At 39.9% G+C, this 17,997-nt stretch overlaps 1 protein-coding gene across 5 annotated transcripts in view; it reads right to left on the bottom strand.

Annotated features, from left to right (window-relative positions):
- Positions 1 to 2,785: 2,785 nt before the first annotated feature.
- SLC6A6 (solute carrier family 6 member 6) overlaps positions 2,786 to 17,997 on the bottom strand; it is an 89,491-nt gene continuing 74,279 nt past the window's right edge. For all 5 annotated transcript variants that reach the window (XM_006132857.3, XM_006132856.5, XM_006132855.5 and 2 more), the window contains 4 exons: positions 15,976 to 16,078; positions 14,788 to 14,888; positions 12,201 to 12,371; positions 2,786 to 9,339 (listed from right to left, as the gene is read on the bottom strand). In XM_006132857.3, the coding sequence (XP_006132919.1) occupies positions 9,199 to 9,339; positions 12,201 to 12,371; positions 14,788 to 14,888; positions 15,976 to 16,078 (516 nt within the window). In that variant the 3' untranslated portion in view covers positions 2,786 to 9,198. The remainder of the gene's footprint in view (positions 9,340 to 12,200; positions 12,372 to 14,787; positions 14,889 to 15,975; positions 16,079 to 17,997) is intronic.

The raw sequence follows: 17,997 nt of genomic DNA, 5'->3' as shown, positions 1-17,997 counted from the left end.
GGGCATGTATTCAATTCTGTATCTTAGGCTATATATAGACTGCAGGCTTCTTTTGGAAGAAGCTTTTTTCGGAAGACATCTTCTGTAAAAATGTCTTCTGAAAGAGAGCATCCACATTGCAAAAGCGTGTCAAAAAAGCAATCTGCTTTTTCGAAAGACAGCGTCCAGACTGAATGGACGTGCACTTGCATGTAAGCTGTGATTGCTATGGATGGAAGGGCCACCAGGGCACCTGGGCTTTTTCCTCTTTCCTCGTCTTCTGAACGAACTCCCTCTTCTCTGTCCACACACGCCTTTTTCCGAAAGTGCTCTTTCACAAAAAGGCTGCTTCCTTATAGAATGATTACTAATGCCAGAGAAACCCCTCTGTTCTTTCAGTGTTCTTGCGGAGGAACGCAATTGCAGTGTGGACGTTCACGTTTTGTCGGAAAAATGACTGTTTTTCCGATAAAACTCTGTAGTGTAGACATATTCTTAAAGAAATGAAATGGGGTGAGAGGGGGAAATGCCAATTGAAGAGCATGGCGTTTAATTCTTCATATATCTATGACTAAACCCATTTGCAGAAGTCTAGTCTCATAGTTTATATAGCCTGAAGGGAACATTATAATGATTTAGTCCAGGGGTAGGCAAGATCCCACAAAGTCTTTTGATCCAGCCCATGGCCCAACCCGCCAAGACTGTGAGGCAGGCTCTTTGCCTGCTGCAACCCCAGGCTGCTCAAAATGGCTGGTGGCTCCCTCTAGGCACTGCCCACTGCTGGTGGGGTGGGAGACTTCACACACTGCCTCTGGTCCCAGCCCAGTCACCCCCTCTATAGAAAAGTGCAGCCCTTGACCACCGACCAAAATCTTGAAGTACCCCCCCCCCATCAAAAATTATTGCCCACCCCAGATCTTGTCTGACCACCACTACAACGCAGGCTACAAAACCATGGCAACCCACTCTTGTAATAGATCCCGAACCTCTGGTAATGCTGTTATGAGCACTAGAGTGACTCCTAGTTTACACAGGTGTGCAGCAATGTTCCCTCTCTTTTTTTCCATCCATGAGCAGAATGGATTTTAGTATGTGCACTGTCGCAAGAATCACAGGTCCGATGATGCATACCCAAGGGGGGAAGGACAGAACCAGGTGGACAGTTTTATCAAATCAAAAATATTTATTTACGACAGTGGTGAATTTATAGTATTTATTCTAAGATGTTTAATAGACCATGTTAATAATGAATTTACAGTATTTATTATATTTATTCTATTATTTCTAGTTAAACATGTCAGAGATAAGGATGGGAATGGCAAGGGGAATAGTCTCTAGTCTAAAAATATCCAGCTCCACTAATTAAATAACAGTGATAACTACAAACTCTATGTACTACCCAAAACAACTACAACAATAAGCTTATACAACAAGAAAAAATCAAATCATACATACCAACTTACACAGCACAAAGAACATTTCAAAGATATCAGTTCGGTTGTGAAGGCCTTGGTTACACCCGAGAGTCAGGGGAGGTGGCTGGTCGGTTGATCAGGCCAGCAGCACTTTGAAGTATATGAACAGGCACACGCACGGTGGTACGTGTGTTGCGTAGATCTCCTAGAGCGAACTGTGTGATGGGTATTTATCCCCAAACCTGCACATCACTTTCCCGCGCTTGCATATTACTATACAGTATATGGCCCAATGGTCACCAAGTTGGGGGGGAGGGGAGTGTCTGTGTCCCAGGGGTTGGGCTGAAACTCTGCAGGTTTCATGCGACCAGGTAAGCCCCGCAGTTCTCACGCCAAGGTGACGGGTGGGAGAGTCTGAGGCTATTTTCCCCTTTTCACACCTTCCCTTTTTCTAAAGGCAATGGTATGCAGGAAGGGTGCGGCCGGTTTCTCCCAAGGAGTACTGCAGCCCACTATAGCAAGAGCGGCCTGGCCAAACTTTTTTACTGGGGTGGGCAGTTTCTTTTCTCTGACATGCACCAAGGCATATACGGCTGTGCACCATCTGTAGAAACACATGCTGCCCGCTGTGGGTGCTCTGCTAATCAGCTGGGCGGCATTTGAATCTCTCTTGGACGGCCACCCGAGCACTCAAATTATAGGAAACACTGGTGTGGCGTCAAACTCAGATCTTTTCTCCATTTGCCCAAATGTTTAAATCTGGAGCCTTAATCAAATCTCTGCCGCTCAGGTGGTGTGGCAATAGAATGGGTCAGAATTGCTAATGCACCCAGAGTGACATAAAACTAACAGATGAACACCGTGAAGAGCAGTTCGATAGGAACTGGATTTCCTACACAGACAAAGGAAATGCATCCATATGCATACTGCTGGACTTCTCTGCAGCTAGCGTTTGATACTGAACACAAGTATGCCTGTCCTGCCTGTCTCAGGCTGGTAGGAATTAATGGGATGCCTTGAGTCCCATCAGACCAACCCAAGGTTTTTTCGAGAGGAAACTTGGTCCAAACCCTTACCTGTAGCGTCTCCCACAGCTCAGTTCTCTCTCCTGTTATCTTCAACATCTACAGAGAAGCTGGCCAATGCTGAACTTAAGTGAAGTACTGGGGCAAGGGAGGCCAAAGCAGGGAAGCTGAGGAAAACTATAGCAAAGCTGAAATGAACCAGGTTGGGGGAAATCCCCTCAAAATGTGGGTGAGTATGAATAACCAGCCACTGCTTTTTGAAATTAAATGTTTAGCAGTGAGTTGTGCATATTTTGCAACAAGCAGAGCATAACATGTTGTGTCTCCTGAGGATCAGTTGAAACTTAAAAATAACAGAGCGATGCATTTGATTTATAAAGGAAAGATTTATTTTGTTATAAGGTGATTACAAACGCCATCTAAAAAAGCAAAGATGACCTAAAAATATCAATATCCATTTTTATCTAAAAACCAAAACATACTGGAAAATACAAACATTTACTGAGTACACAAAGACTAGTTTTAAGATTGATTTACACTCCAATATCTTGTTAAAATACAAACAGTCCTGCTCAGAATAAAACCGGAAAAAAGTTTTAACAATTATTGTTGAAGTTTTAAAAAAGTTCAGGTGACTTATTCAAGAGGACGCTGAAACATCCTCACTTTTCCGTGTGCGACTTATCACATACCGTAATTACAGTTATTAGGAATTTAAATTTTTAAAAAAATCACCACCACCACTGTTTTTAGCTAACTACATCAAACAAGATGGACCACCTCTTATAATGTGAAGTCATATCAGGTAACAATCACAACATCACACTGAAAAAAAATCCTATCAAAACAATGAGCATTTCAGAGCAGTACTTGGATTAAACCAATGCTAAGAGAACATCCTTGAGGTCTTGAATAGGAGCAAATGATGACCCTCAATTTTCCACCTTCCAACAAAATCTCAATCCTGTTGTTCTGCCACTTTTTCCACTGTAAAAACATTTTCACACCTCAACTGCAGAAAATTTACAGACAAGAAGTTACAAGATAAAGAAATACAGTTTCTATTCCTAGTTGTTGCGTATCCTCTCATTGGACCTAACATTCTGATTTTAATGGGAAAAATGGTAGGCTAATTTAAGAGAAATTTTATGAGTCCCCCACTCCTGCACACATTTTTCATCCTGCTCTTGCAGACTTTGATCCTTGCTTTTTTTTCCCCCCAGGTTTAAAAACAACACTAAAGTTGTATTTTGGTTAAGCTTTTTCAGATCTTGCTTTAGTCTCATTAGAATTGGTTGAAAAATGCTACCTATTTTTTTTTTAATGGAACGTTTGAAGATTTTTTTTTTTTCAAAATTTCAACTTTAAAAAAAAAAAGTATGGGGAAAAACTGAAAATATGTTGGCATTGTTTGCTTTTGGAAAAACTATAAATTTTTAAATAAAACATTTTAGCTGTAAATTTTCAGTTTGCTGCAGAGGGGCCAAATTGACCAGCTCAATTCTGACTGAGTACTGGCTTGGGCAAAAATTCTCCTGAAATTAAAATGTCCACTGAAATCAATGAGATTTTTAACCTGACAATGGCATGCAGGATCAAGGTCTTATTTTGTGTACTTGGCTTTCTCTCTTATGTACAGTGTCACCAGATGCTTGCATCATATTTGCTTTGTAACTAGGGATTTGATTTGTTGCTTTGACATCCTTCTTACAGTAGCTCAGAATAAACTAAAGAGGGATACATCACAAAGCTGTAAACCCCACATGTCCTATTTAACATTAATTCCTCTGTAAACAAATTAGTACAATTAAGTGTTCATCCTAGATTTAAAATGAATAAATATCACAGATTAAAGGTTGTGTCCTAATAGTTCCTGAATGCTTCAGTAGTGAGGGTTAATAATAAACTTTAATTTTAAAAGCAAAGCTTTGGCATCTAACTCGGGAAGAAATGGGCCCAAGTTGTGATGTTCAGATCCATATCTGAACGCTTGTACAATGTACAAGTATTTTGGATCTAGGATTTCAGTTCAGCTTATGGCAGAGGCAGCCATAAATCTAAACCTTGGGCTCCCCAAAGTTCAGGGGCATTGGTTCTGAGCTTTGATTTCACCCTATCACTATTTAAGAGGTGATCTTGGCTTCTTGAGGTTTCAGTTTCTCACCTATGAATACTGGCTAACCTGTCCCACTTGACTTCAGTGCACTCCTATGACTCACCAAATGATGTTGGCTGGCTTTGGTGTTACAGTGCACACAAAAAGAGTTTTTTCTTTATAAAGTTTTCTTGGCCAGCAATACCTGATCAGATCATCTCCAAAGAAGGACATGAAGAACTTGAAGACTGGAAATAGAAGCATGACACCCTTCCCCGCCCTGCCATCCTGACTATTTTTAGCTGTGGTGGGGGGGTCTCATTTAATATGCTAATTGGAAATAGTTGTTTTCTACAGGATATGTGTCAAATGCCTGGATGTGAGGAAAAGGCCATCTTTCCTGCCACTGGGCCTGAAATGCTTTAGTAGCCTATGCTGTCCACTCAATACATGTCTTATTTAACCCTTTATTTACACGGTCTCCCCACTTGATCCCACAGTGACCAGAACCCACAGATTCATAATCAATTACATAACACAGTGTTCAGTCCTTCTTCCAATGACAACAAATGGCATTTAAGCTATTGTTATCAATGGGTACAGGTTTGAATCCAATTATGGCAAAGATGGACACTACCAAATTGTCAATTCTGATCAACAACATTCTCTTGATGGAGGCTTATCAGCTGGACATTTTCACTTACTTCAGATCTAGAGATATTTGGGACTGAGACTGACTCACCATATCCCTCTGCAGGTGAGCTGGTAGAGTGCACACTCCATTAAAAATAAACTAGAGTTCTGATCAGTCACGGATCATGTGATTATAGAGATTATATAAAATGTTCTAAAGTTTTATTCCTAAAACAGTTAGAAGATTGCACTTAGTCGGCACTGGTATAGCTCAGTGTTTCTGATCTTCCCCCCACTACTACCTGAACCCACATTCAAAAGCTGACTTTCCACTGCAACTTGGATACTGGTACATAGAACTACTGTGCTTTTTTATTTTTGTATAATGTATAAAAATAGATCCATGTTGGATCTCATATTTCAATGAGAACACCTGTAAACTCATAGATTTGTTTGGACCGGAGTCATCAATAGGTGAAAAAGGAAAATTAATAAGAACCAAAACAAATTCTGATCATGAAATAATGTACCGATACAGACTACTGGTTGTCATTCTACTACATGACCTTGATGAGACCATGACTAGTAAAAGGTGAACTACAAGAGTTTGGAAGGTTTGGTTTAGATAAGAATCCTAAGTTTTGATTAACTGATGCTTATCTGAACTGTTTTGCTTATCTGATTCTTATTTGAACCATGAAATTTTCAGTACTTCTTGATTTTAGCAACACTGGAAATACTTTCAGTGAATGAAATGTAAAAAGTGAGACTTGTTTTTTAAATGTAAATATTTGGTTTACAAGTTTTTGGACCAATGTCTGGGATATTTTTCCCCTTAAATGAAATCAGTTCACCTATGATTAGTTACGATATCTAGTGCCTCAGTGATATAGGACAGGTAAAATAAGTCACGTTACAAAGTAAACTAGAAAATTAGTTATCATTTGCAATCATAAATATGTACAAAACATAAATTGAAATAATCGTTTACAGTTTGTTTTGTTTTTGTTTTAATTTGGCAGCATATAATGGTGAAATGTAAGTTTACCAGCAGGTAAAATTTAGCAAGCTGATAGAGCATTAGGAAACTTTCTAAAATGTGAATATGCTCACTGGAGTGCAAAATTGTGGGTTGGTGAATAGCATCTGGCTCTTTCTTGCAGTCAGGATGAATAGCACAGTCTGAGCTGGAGAAATTTACACCAACACAACTTCAGTGAGGTCATTGCATATGTATGTGACACTTTCACTTAGAATATGGAAGCGACTGATTTGAATGGCACAGTTTGATTCAAAATGGAGCTGGACTCTCATTCTTGTTTATTTGTAGTTTTAAAGGTATAGTATTAACCCTCTGGTTCCTAATGCAAAAACCACCCTCCATCATGCGTGAAGCATGATTGAATATTCATCTCATGCACACCACCTACTTTTGCAAGCTGAACCTTCAAACTATTTTTCTAAGTAGTGTTTCTTTTAGCTATGCACCTTCTGATGCTCTAATGTGAGCATATAACAAAATACCATGTAATTTACACTAACGGATGCAAGGCATTGAATTATTGGGTTGCTATTCTGACTTAACTCATGCCATATATATCACTCAAGTATAAAGTGATTGGGGAAAGATAAAGAGCCTGGTCCAAAGCCGGATCAGGCCTACTCTGTTTCCACAAAAGTTGGAATATATAACAACATGTATTACAGAGTTTTAGCTTTATTTTAGTTGCTCACTTTGGATAGTTAAAGGTAAAACAAACAAAAAAAGAGGTGTTGATTTTAATTTTTTTTCCTCAAGTAAAATTCCCAAAATCCAATTGCAATCATGTTGACTTAGAAAATTCTTCTGTAAAGATGGTCAAGACACCTAAAATAGCTTTAGGTGGCTATTACTATCAGCATGTGAAAGGTGGTATTTGCCATCACAAATTATAAAAGTGTTTCATCTACAACTTTCACAGTATAGGAATTGGAAAAGGAAACAAAAGCAATATGATGTTGGCTGTTTTTGTTGCTGGAATTCAGCCCTGCTGACTTAAAAACAGTGATTCAAGCTATAATGACTCTCCAACTACACAAGACAGTCTTTTGGTCCCTTTCTTACTTATAAATTGCCACTTCCATTTTACATTATTATCAATGCAACATAATTCACACGTGTTGGTGCTGCAATGATCAATGAGTGCATGCCCTGAAGAAGAACTCTCTGTATCTCTTGTCTCCCTCACCAACAGAAGTTGGTCCCATAAAAGATATTACCTCACCCAGCTTGTGTGTCTAATATTCTGGGACCGACATTGCTGTAACAACACTGAATACAGTTAATACACGGGACACCTTTTTTTTTTCTAAATGTCCCACATAGGAATGTTAAGAACTGGCTATATTCCCATTTAAACTCCAAAATCTACCATTGAGAAACTGAACTGGCAATAGTATAAGCAGGTACAGGATCTGCTGCTGAATCTCCCCCGATCCCTTTGACTAGCCTAACTGTAGTGCTATGATTATTTCCAAGTACAATAGCCAAGTGGAACAGGCTGGATTTCTTGAGGGAGCCTCTTCTCAATTTATGTTGAGGTTTATTGGGAAGGGAAAAATCTATCCAGATTTTTTAAATTTTTCAGGGAGCAAAACTCTACTAGAATTCTTGACCCAGCCTTTGTGACCAACAGTCAGTTTCCCTACAGCCATGCAGCTTTAAAAATGGTTTTGGAGCTTTGTACTGCATTGAGTGCTTGCTTTCTTTCTTTCTCTAAATTGGAATGCCATGTACTGTTTTTAAACCAAATAAGCTATGTACTTTCTTCTCTTCATTTACATAAGACCCTAGTTTACAGTAGGTTGAATTCTCCCTTTTGTCCCCCATAAATGGATTAACCAAAAAATCAAAATGGCGGTAGCATGGTCCTAGGGCAAGACAGTCAGGAAATCAGAGTTCTAGTCCTAGCTCTGCCACTGAGTTGCTGTAACCTAGGACAAGTTGCTTCCCTTCCCTGTGTCTGCTTCCCCAGTGGCAACCAGAATAGTAAAAATAAATAAATTAATAGGGATACCAGATTGAGGTATTTGGTTGAAAAGCGCATATGGCTGCAGTAAGCATCATTATCCGCTTCCTCTAATTACTGTTATTAAATGTGTGCTTGCTGGAAATGCCTGGTATATACATGGGCTACTTTTTTCCTATTGTTATGAATATTGGCTGTTGGCTATTAAGCTAGGGGCTATCAATGGCCTCATGATATTTTTATTTTTATACCAAAGCTCAAGAGTTTAATATATTCCATTAAACATAAATGCTGCCTTTCCATAATGAAAGTCTTAGCACTCACACATGCTGCTCATACTGTTCTATTCTTACAAAGTGCAAGTTTAAACCAGTAACACCTCCACTAACCTATGGCATGCAGGAAAACTAACTTGAACACAATACACCTTCCTCGGGCAAATGTCTTCTGCAGCCAATAGGTATTTTGTCTTCTGCTGTGTCAGAGTTTATTACTCTGTGCTCAGGAAGCAAAGGTAACAGGATGACACAGAAATCTGTCAGTCACACTGGCTGAACCAGAGGAAGAAAGCACTACACCTTTGCAAACTAATTCCTTGAAGCTACATCCATCTTGTTGCAATTTCTCTTCATAGAGCTCACTCATGAGTTCTAGGGTTTACCCTGTTCCCAAGCACACCAGCACCTAAAACATTGCTTTCTGAGATTTGACTATATTGCTGGCAAGAAAATCAATTCAAGTGATAATATATATAATATTCTGAGAGCTATTATACATCTTTTTAATCCCAGTGGTAGTATATTCCTATAATAGGTCTAGTCTAAATATGAAATATCTGCCGCCCCCTGCAAGAGGCTTCTGCTGTGATTACCTTACAAAATATGTAAAAAACAAAAACAAAAAGAAACACCACAAAATAACTTTCTCTGTGAGAAATAAAAATAAATCCTAGTGCAAATAGAAAACTCTGTAAACCCAGTCCTATGAGAATCTATGGTTAGTAAACGGCAATTAAAGCAGGATTATCCTCTCACAGAGAGAGCTCACATCATAGTCTCCACAATGACATGAGTTGGCTTAATCAATCCACCGTTGGGAGTTCCGTTGGGGCAGAACGAGGAGGTGCTTTCTGTTTCTTTGGCCCACCGATTCACCTCTCTAGGGGCAGCCACAGCTTTTATCCTCTGAAAGGAGAGAGCGCAACAGCCAAGAGTTAGACAAATGACCACATAGATCCTGAAAGTCTAGAAAAGTGTGTTATTAAAATACCGTTCTCTCCAAATGATCTTGAATGTCTTATGAAGGGATCAGTCTTGCAGCTGCTTATCTGCAAGTACTGTGCTTACTGCCCTGAGCGGTTCCAACCATGCTACCAATAGTATGGGCTCACTATAGACTAGCCAGCTAGGAAATAGCATACTAGCTCAGCTCAATAGTCCACTTAATCCAGTATTCTGATTCCAAGAATGGCTAACCCAACGCTAGCAAACTTACCCAACAAGGGTCTTTCTTCCATATCCCCTTCAGGTTGCAGTTGTTGCATTATCGGAGGTATAAGAATATATATTGCCCTAAAGCTATTTTTATTCTGTCTAATGTAACTATGGATCCTCTTATTATCCTTGTAAAAAGTCCAGTCTATTTTTGAACCCTTGGCTTCAATTACACACTAAAACCCAATATCTTTAAGAGCTGGAGATCAGAGATCAGTCCTAGTAATTCGAGAGGTTGTGGAATTACCATCGTTAGAGAGAGATATTTGAGGCTAAACTTGACCATCAAATATTCAGGGATACTAGAAGAAGAATAGAAACTGTACTATTACCATGCAGCTGAGAGGCCTACATGACCCAGAAGGCTAATAGTTTATTTAAGAAGCAACGCCAGGGCCTTGTTGGCTGGGAAGTCAGACTGACTAAACACAAGCTAAATTTCAGTTTTGTAGTATCGCCTTCCATTTATGTGTTCTCTCCTCATTGTATTGTAGACAATCCTGCCTTTAAACAGGGTAGTTCAATTGGCAGGCTGCAAGCTTTCTTCTAATTCTCTGTTCACAAAGACGGGAACTAGATGGCATTTGACAAGTAGTTACTTCCTCCCTTCCCTAAGACGATCTTAGAAGGCAGCTTTCGCCACTTCTAGACCTCTTTCTGAATAGATGGTGAGCATGCAGGCAGGAAAATAAGAGCCCAACAAAATGTCCTAGCCAGTGCTAAAAAGACCTTTAAAACAGAGAAAACAAAAATTCAAGTGTATTACTGAGTTCTTGGAAAAGCTACTTTCTTTCTGTCTTGAAAAAAGCAGTCTGAAGTGAATTTAAGAAACACTGTGAAGGGCAAATAGAAAAATGTGTTTGACGTTTGTCTTTTGAGGTACATTAAGAGCGTATCTGCCAGAGCACGGCTGGGCAAAATATGGCCTCCCTGCCTGCCCCTCCCCACATGCCTCTCAGAGCAGCTGGCTGCAGGGAGCCTTGTGCCTCTGAGCAGCGCTACAAAGGGGGAATCTGGACAATGGGAATTGCTTGCTTGCTTGCAGGGCAGATATTGCATTAAACCTTGCCCATGCTTACAGTGGTGCTCAGAGAGTTACAGGCCTCCTGCAGCCAGTTGTTCTGAGCGGCATGTGGTTGTGGGGCAGTCCAGAAGTCTGCCAGAGGGACCTGCTGGACTGACGGCTGGGAACCACCTAAGTAAGCACCTCTTGGCCAGAGCTTGCCTCTGGCACCTCAGCACCTCCCTTCCTCTAACTTGCTGCTATCTCTCCTGCCTCCTTTGCCACATCACCCAAATCCTCTTCACCCCCTTCTGCATCCCTACCCCAAGTAACCCAACCCTTCTGCCCTCCCCTTCTGTACCCATACCTCTTCCCATGCCCTGCTCCCCAATTCCCTACCTCCAGGTCACAACCCTCTCCCAGACCCAGTCCCCCGCCTGCACCTCAATCCCCTACCTCAAGCTCCCTTCTTCACCCAAATTCCAACCAAAAGCCTGCATCTCCTCCATTAATATCATAGAAGAATGTGGCTCTTGACCACTTACCAAATTCTTGGCATAGTCCCCCATCAAAAGTTACTGCCCACTCCTGTGCTAGAGGTAGGACGAAGCTGTAAAGTTTAGAACTGAATCCAAGTTTCCCCAAAGTTTGGGAGCATTTGGCTCCAGTGTTTCATTTGGTTCATTTTAGAGAAAGGGAGAGAAAGAAGCCAAAAGGTACGGAAAAGAGTTTTCCTGAAGTTTGGTAGTTGTGTTCTGGAGTAGAGATGAGCTCATTTACATGTGGTAATAAATATCTTCAAAATTCCATGGGTTCTTGGGTGCAGCATTTAGGGCTGGCCATCTCTTAACTTTTCTATTTCTAATCTTTTCTCTCCTATTTTACCTATTGGTCTGTGTGTTGATCCTCCTCTGACTTGTGAACTGAGATCTAGGGCATGTAGGTATATTTCAGTTTCTGTGTCAAAATAGATTAAGAAAGCAACTCTGCTCAGAGGGAACATTTTGTTCATTTCTGTGGCACTTTCCTTGCTTACAAAAACAACACAGATATGGAAGGCAAGTAAAGTCAGCTGATGGTTTTTGGAGGCCAGCAGGTTTAGGTTTTAATCTAGTTAGATAGGATTGATAATTGCTGAAACAACTGGTGATCTGAAAAGGGCTCATTTATATTTGTTAAAACGGAGGTGTTCAACTTTGCCCAACCAGGATCTACAATGGCAGCTTCCCAAGGGTTGAGATTATTTTGCACAAAGTGGATCAGGTTGTAGTTGGCCTCTTCTTTGTACAGAAGGCAATTTCACAATGCCTTTGTCACAGCATGCCATGCTCCATCTTTATCAAGATGGAGAAGGAGGAGGCCAGTAGTCTGAGGCCAGTGTTCTCCCTCCTGTATTAAAGACACAAGTGTGGCATATTGTATTTCTCCAAGGTGCCGCCCATGCAAGCCACCATTTATCCTTAAATGTTGAACTTTTCTCTCTCTCTGTTATAAACCCACACACTCACAAAAGTAACCATGCACCCACCATTCGCGTGGTCATTCTTACCTCAATAAGTGAGCCATCTGACTGTACAATGCGGATGACCATCACCATTGGGATGCAGACCATGGAAGAAAGAGCGAGAACCCATCCCAGACCAATTGCCCAATCAGGATATGTGTAGACTTTGTTATAGGTGAGCGGTGTATACTTGACCAGAGAAAAGATAAAGCACCCCTGTGAGGAAGAGAAAACAAAACAAGAGGAAGGGTTATAAAATAGGCAGTAGCATCATGGATCCACTGCAGTTTACATTGGGACCTAGAAAAGGAAGGCAGTACAATACCACACAGGCCAACTTTGCTAAGCATTTTAAACCATAGGGAAGACATTCTACAGTTAAATTGTTAAAAGAGAGCTCTTATATGTGTATATATGTAAATTGCTAGTTAATAGGTGTGGCCCTGGTAGATAGCACTCAAACATGTAACACAGTTCCTGAATTTTGTAGAAACAATAACACTTGCAAGGCATTGCAAACAGAGTTCTCTGTGCAGTTCTTTAGCTCATTTCCTAACATGGACCAACTTGTCCTCCAACATAAAGTTGCTTTATTTCAGCACTGCTTACTTTGCAAGGGAAGGATATAGCGCTATTGGCCCTTGTAAAATGAGGGCAACTACTTATTTCTGCAACCAAACCAGGTAGGTTTTGGGCTACAGTTTGTATGATGTCCCAGGTTCTTGGATGCTCTTTAAATGAAACACACAATTAATCTTGAGGTAGATCACTATACACGCAGTGAGATTACATTGCCGAGGCATCTATACAGCACTGGCTAACCTCCAGTGACCTATGCCCTCATTCAGTAAACCCAATGATGGGTTTCTCAGGGAACAAGCTTTTTGTTTAGCTGTTCCAACATCCTGGTCAGAATATTACTACACTAGTCTTAACGGTAGCTCCTCTCTCCTGAGCTCTCTTCATCGGTGTTCACCTTGAGCAATTAGCATACTGTTAGCCAATATATGTGGTATGCATGACACCTGACATATATTATATCGGGCATATGCAGTTATTTTAACCAAATTATATTATGTGTTTCCCACTGTGCTGTTCACTCATGGCAAGCTATAGCTTCCACAATATCCAGCAAAGCTGAAGTCAAAGTCAAATTACAAAACCTATCAAAGTCAAGAAACATGAAAGTTCTACCTTGGTACAAGCTTGGGAGATACTTTCATGGCCAACTAGTTTGGAATGTAGTATTTAAAACAGTAGTACACAATGGTACCCCAAAAAACAAGGAGTGAAGATGATTGGTAAATTTTTGTTTTGAGTGACCTATTGTAGCTTGTAAAAAGCTATGATACAACTACAAGTAATTAGGGGAGAGGTCCTTTGATCTCCTCACCCTTTTTTTGTATTGCAAGCTGCAAGAAACAAGCTTCCAGAAGGCTCAATAGAGTATTAACTCTTTTATTTCTGTGTTCTACTGTTTTGACGTTAGACAATACATTTGGCTGAGACTGGCTGTTCAGTCTCTTTAGTCTTCCTACTATATATTTTAGAAATGTATGCCTGTCTGTCTGAAATATATATTAGATAGCTGTCCTTTTCTCCATCCCTGCCTCTTGCTGACCCAATGGACTTACAAACAGTTTGTTTGTGTGTCTGTCTGTCCTCCACCTGAGGGATGTGCATCCCCTCCCCCAGCTGTGCCCTTTGCAGCTGCAGTGGCCTTGGACAGGTGCTTTCACTGGCACCAAATTGCTGCGGTGAGAGATGACTGGAGATGAATCTGGTCAAGCTACAAGCTACAAGTCTTTGAAAAATCATAGCTCATTCATGTGCAGTAGAGGTTTGCTAGAGCTCAACAGCTAAAATCTCCAACAATTCCATCTTCAATGAAGCTTGCTTAAGCCTCCCCCAGTCTTACTGCTGACCAGTGTGTGCATGTCCCATCCACACTGAGAAACTGAGCACAGGGTCAGGCACTGGAAATTAGAATAGGGAGCCTATTTCTCAGTCACCACCACCCTCCCTTCCATTGGGTCTCAGGCAATGTGAATGATGAAGCTGTCTATTCCTTATACCAAGGAAACAGAGCTGGTTGGGGAGCAGATTGAGATAGAAACACTAGTGAGACTGGAAGTGGGGAGAGAGACTGTAACTAGGAGACTGAGACTGTGGAGCTGTGGGGAGAATAGGATTGACTGAGCCAGGAGCATAGGACAGGGGACCAGTAAAGGAGAGGGAAGGCTGGGCACGGTTGGGTGGGAAGGCTGGTACTGAAAATCAAGAAGGAAAACAGGGTGGAGTAGCACTGGAAGCTAGTTGGCTTAGTGAGAACACTGAGACTGGACAAGGAGCTATGGAGGAGGACCAAATGGACAGGGCAGTTTTGCCCAGGCAAACTTCATTCTGGGATTTCCTAACTTCTGAATGCTTGACTTTGCAATGTAGCTTTCTGTGTCATATGTATAATACTGGATGAGAAGATGGAGCAATTACAACATGTGTGTACCCTTTTCAGTTTGGTACCTGAACACAATGGCCCTTTGGGAAGGTCTCCCTCACAAGAAAAAAATCAGGACAAAGGTTGGAAGTAGAAACATGTACAAGGGAAGAGCTAGTGTGTTTCAGTACTTACCACACACAGAAGTGGTGTGATTACAAGCCAGCTCCATTTCATCCAGGGACCAGGTCTGTATCCAATCATATCTTCAATGGCATCGTAAATATTATCAGCGCCTGAAATACACAGTCAGTTGGTTATTTCATGAAGAAAAGAACATTATCAGAAAGCCATAGAGAGTAGGACATCCCTAACCAAGTGGTATTGCACTAATTTGGGGCTCAGAAGGAGAAGGGAGGAAAACAGTGACTTTTTTGAGTTTATGTAAGTTGTTTTGTTTCTAGAAAGGAGGGCCTGTAGCTAAGCACATCAGATACACTGTTCTTATTTTCTTGGATACTAATTTCCACACTAGAGGAAATGATACATTAAAGGGCTGTGTACAACATTGTTCAAGAAGGGTGATGCACAGGACTATAAAGCTGGGGAAGATTTTCAAAAACACCTTGCATGGTTGTACTTCAAGGTTGAGGAAAGGCTCTCTTATGACACTGTTGTGTTAAAATATTGTGTTAATACAGCCAGATGCTAATACCGGAACTACCACTGAAGTTGGCAGCAGTTTTGCCTAAAATAGGACTCATTATGGCCCATTTCAAACTACATTTGACTGTATTCAATAATGAAGGAATAATAATAATATTTATAATTAATAGTATAATATTAATAGTTCATGAAGAACTATGGAAATGACCAGTCCTAACTAGTCAAAACAGCAACATAGGTTATTGTCAGACTTAGGAAATTAGCATAATCTAACAATAACCAAACACAATATATTTTGTGTAGGCTTTCTTTTATCAGTTTTCCATTTGGCTGGCTTGACCCATGTAGAGATCACAGTTTTGGAAGACAGATCATTGAGACAGTAGGTCTTTCAGAGCTTTTTACTATCAGCTGAAATTTCAGTGCTGGATGCTTAAATGTACACATGCAAGTGCATCTAACTACCAAGAGGCATGCAAAAACCATTCATTTCTGTGTGAAAAAATTGGAGGCTGGCTTAAGCCCAGCATAAAATGTGGCCCTCAGAATGAAGTGCAAAATGACATTAATGGCATAATATTAGTGCATCCACAGAATGTTCAGAAATAGATGGTTCTGTCAGCAAAATGGAGTCTCGCAAGCTTTGACCAGCAAATAGATAAAAATCATTATTGACTCATGATAAGATTTATATTAAAGCTAAAATTCCTTACTTACCATAAACCCAGGCTACAGCAACACATTCAAAGAATGCAACCCACAAAAGGCATACACCACTAGCTGCATAGTAGTCAAAGAGTTGAAACACATACATGCCACCCTGTAAAAAAAGAGATGCAAAAGAGATTAGATCAGTCACTAAAACTATGAATGCTTGAGACTCAATTCAAAATAAGTTATCTGTATGAACAGAAAACCATGTTGTACCAAATTTTATTCTGTTTATAAAAACAAAAAAAAAGTAAAATTCTACCAGAATATCTTATTGCTTTTGAGCAAGTACAAATATCAATCGAATATTGAATGTAAGTTCTTTGCATTAAGCTCCCTAGAAAAGATGCTTGTTTATCACTGAAAGCATTTTAAAGCAGAAGATTATTGATCAAAATTAAGCCACTTAATATAATCTACTGAGACACCTAAGTCTTTCCTTCTTAACGATATTTTTGTATTGGCATTTATAGAAACATAGGTTGGAAAGAACTAATTAACCTTCAACATAAACTCCTCTAATGAGACTGAAGTCAGCACACTAGGAGGTATTCCATTAAAGAGTCTAATGGAATGATATTTTCTCAGCATGCCCGCTCTATTACTTTTAAAAATTACATAACTGTGTCCAGTCTCATTGCCACATATTGCTTTAAATATGCTGAATTATATTTCAATATGGATGTGATTTTCTTCACACCTTATGTTAATTTCACATAAACATTACTGGACAAATTGTCAGGGTATTCAAAACATCAGTTACTTCAAACCTACAGAGGTGTTTTTTTCAAGTCTGATCTTCAGAAGAGGTCTTGTGTTCCTTCTAAGGACATGTCTACACTAGGAAAGTATTTTGAAGTGATTAAATTTGGCTTAAAAACTCCCGATTTAACACATTCAAACTAGCATGTCCACACTATGGGGTAACCTCTAAATTAGTCTGAGGCAGGCGCCAAATATGTGGACAGGCTACCTTGGATTTAGAACCCCAGGAAGCACGGGGGAGGGGGAGGGGATTTGCTCAAATTACTCTGATGAGTAATTATTTTGAAATAGCGGCACTAGAGCGTCCAAACTTCCATTATTTCAAAATAACGATTTCATAATTAGCTTTTCTCCTAATGAAAAGCAGGAGTACAGATTTTGAATTCTGCGGCCAATTACTTTGAAATAAGGGGCTTGACAGTGGGGGCACATCACTTATAAATTCAAACTTGGTGGGTTATTTCAAAATAAAGTCCTAGTGTAGACCTGGGCCCAGAGAAATGTCAAAATAGTGCACTTTCTGAAATCGATTGCAGGCTTGTTTATATCAATCTACATCCCAAGTAACTTCATCTGATTCAAAATCATAATCTGGTTCACTGAATGTATTCAATGGAAACTGTTTATCCCAACACACCATGCTAGATTTGCATTTAATACCTGCTTTACAGTAATCATTAAAGATTTCTGCCACCTTTTTAATGACTGCTCCCAATTTCTAACATATTTATTCATGTTGTATGGTACCTTAGACCGCAAATGAAATGATTGTGACTCCTTGTGGAGGAAGTTGAGAAATGGTATTAGAATCTGCCCTCCCCCCCAGTAAAAATAGTTATATCTTACACTAATAAAGAATATTTAATTTAAAAAGATTTCAGAGTACTGAAAACTTGACTCAAATTTTCACTTGGACACAAACTGTAATGTTCACGTGCTTTGCAGATATAGGATTTATATATTCAAATCCCATTACTGATGTGCAGTTACCCTGTGGTGAAAGTCAGATGCAGTTCAACTTGGGAGAACAGCACTAGTCAACAGGTTAGATGAAGAAGTGAAGAACTATACCATATTCAATTAATTGTAGAGGGAATTTAGGTAGGGAAAATATAATTGTGCAGACAAATTACTACACCATTGAAGAGAAGTATGCAGCATAATAAACAAATTTCAGAAGAAAAAAGATTCACAGCTCTTGAAAGTAATCTGTGGTTTAAATCTCTTTCTGTCATTTTTGATGTATTATGAATGGCATGATTC

Source organism: Pelodiscus sinensis, chromosome 11 (genome assembly GCF_052426305.1).
Source record: "Pelodiscus sinensis isolate ZL-2025 chromosome 11, ASM5242630v1, whole genome shotgun sequence".
NCBI classification, from domain to species: domain Eukaryota; kingdom Metazoa; phylum Chordata; order Testudines; family Trionychidae; genus Pelodiscus; species Pelodiscus sinensis.
Note: the sequence above shows the minus strand (reverse complement) of the source record. Positions and strands in the feature narration are given on the sequence as shown.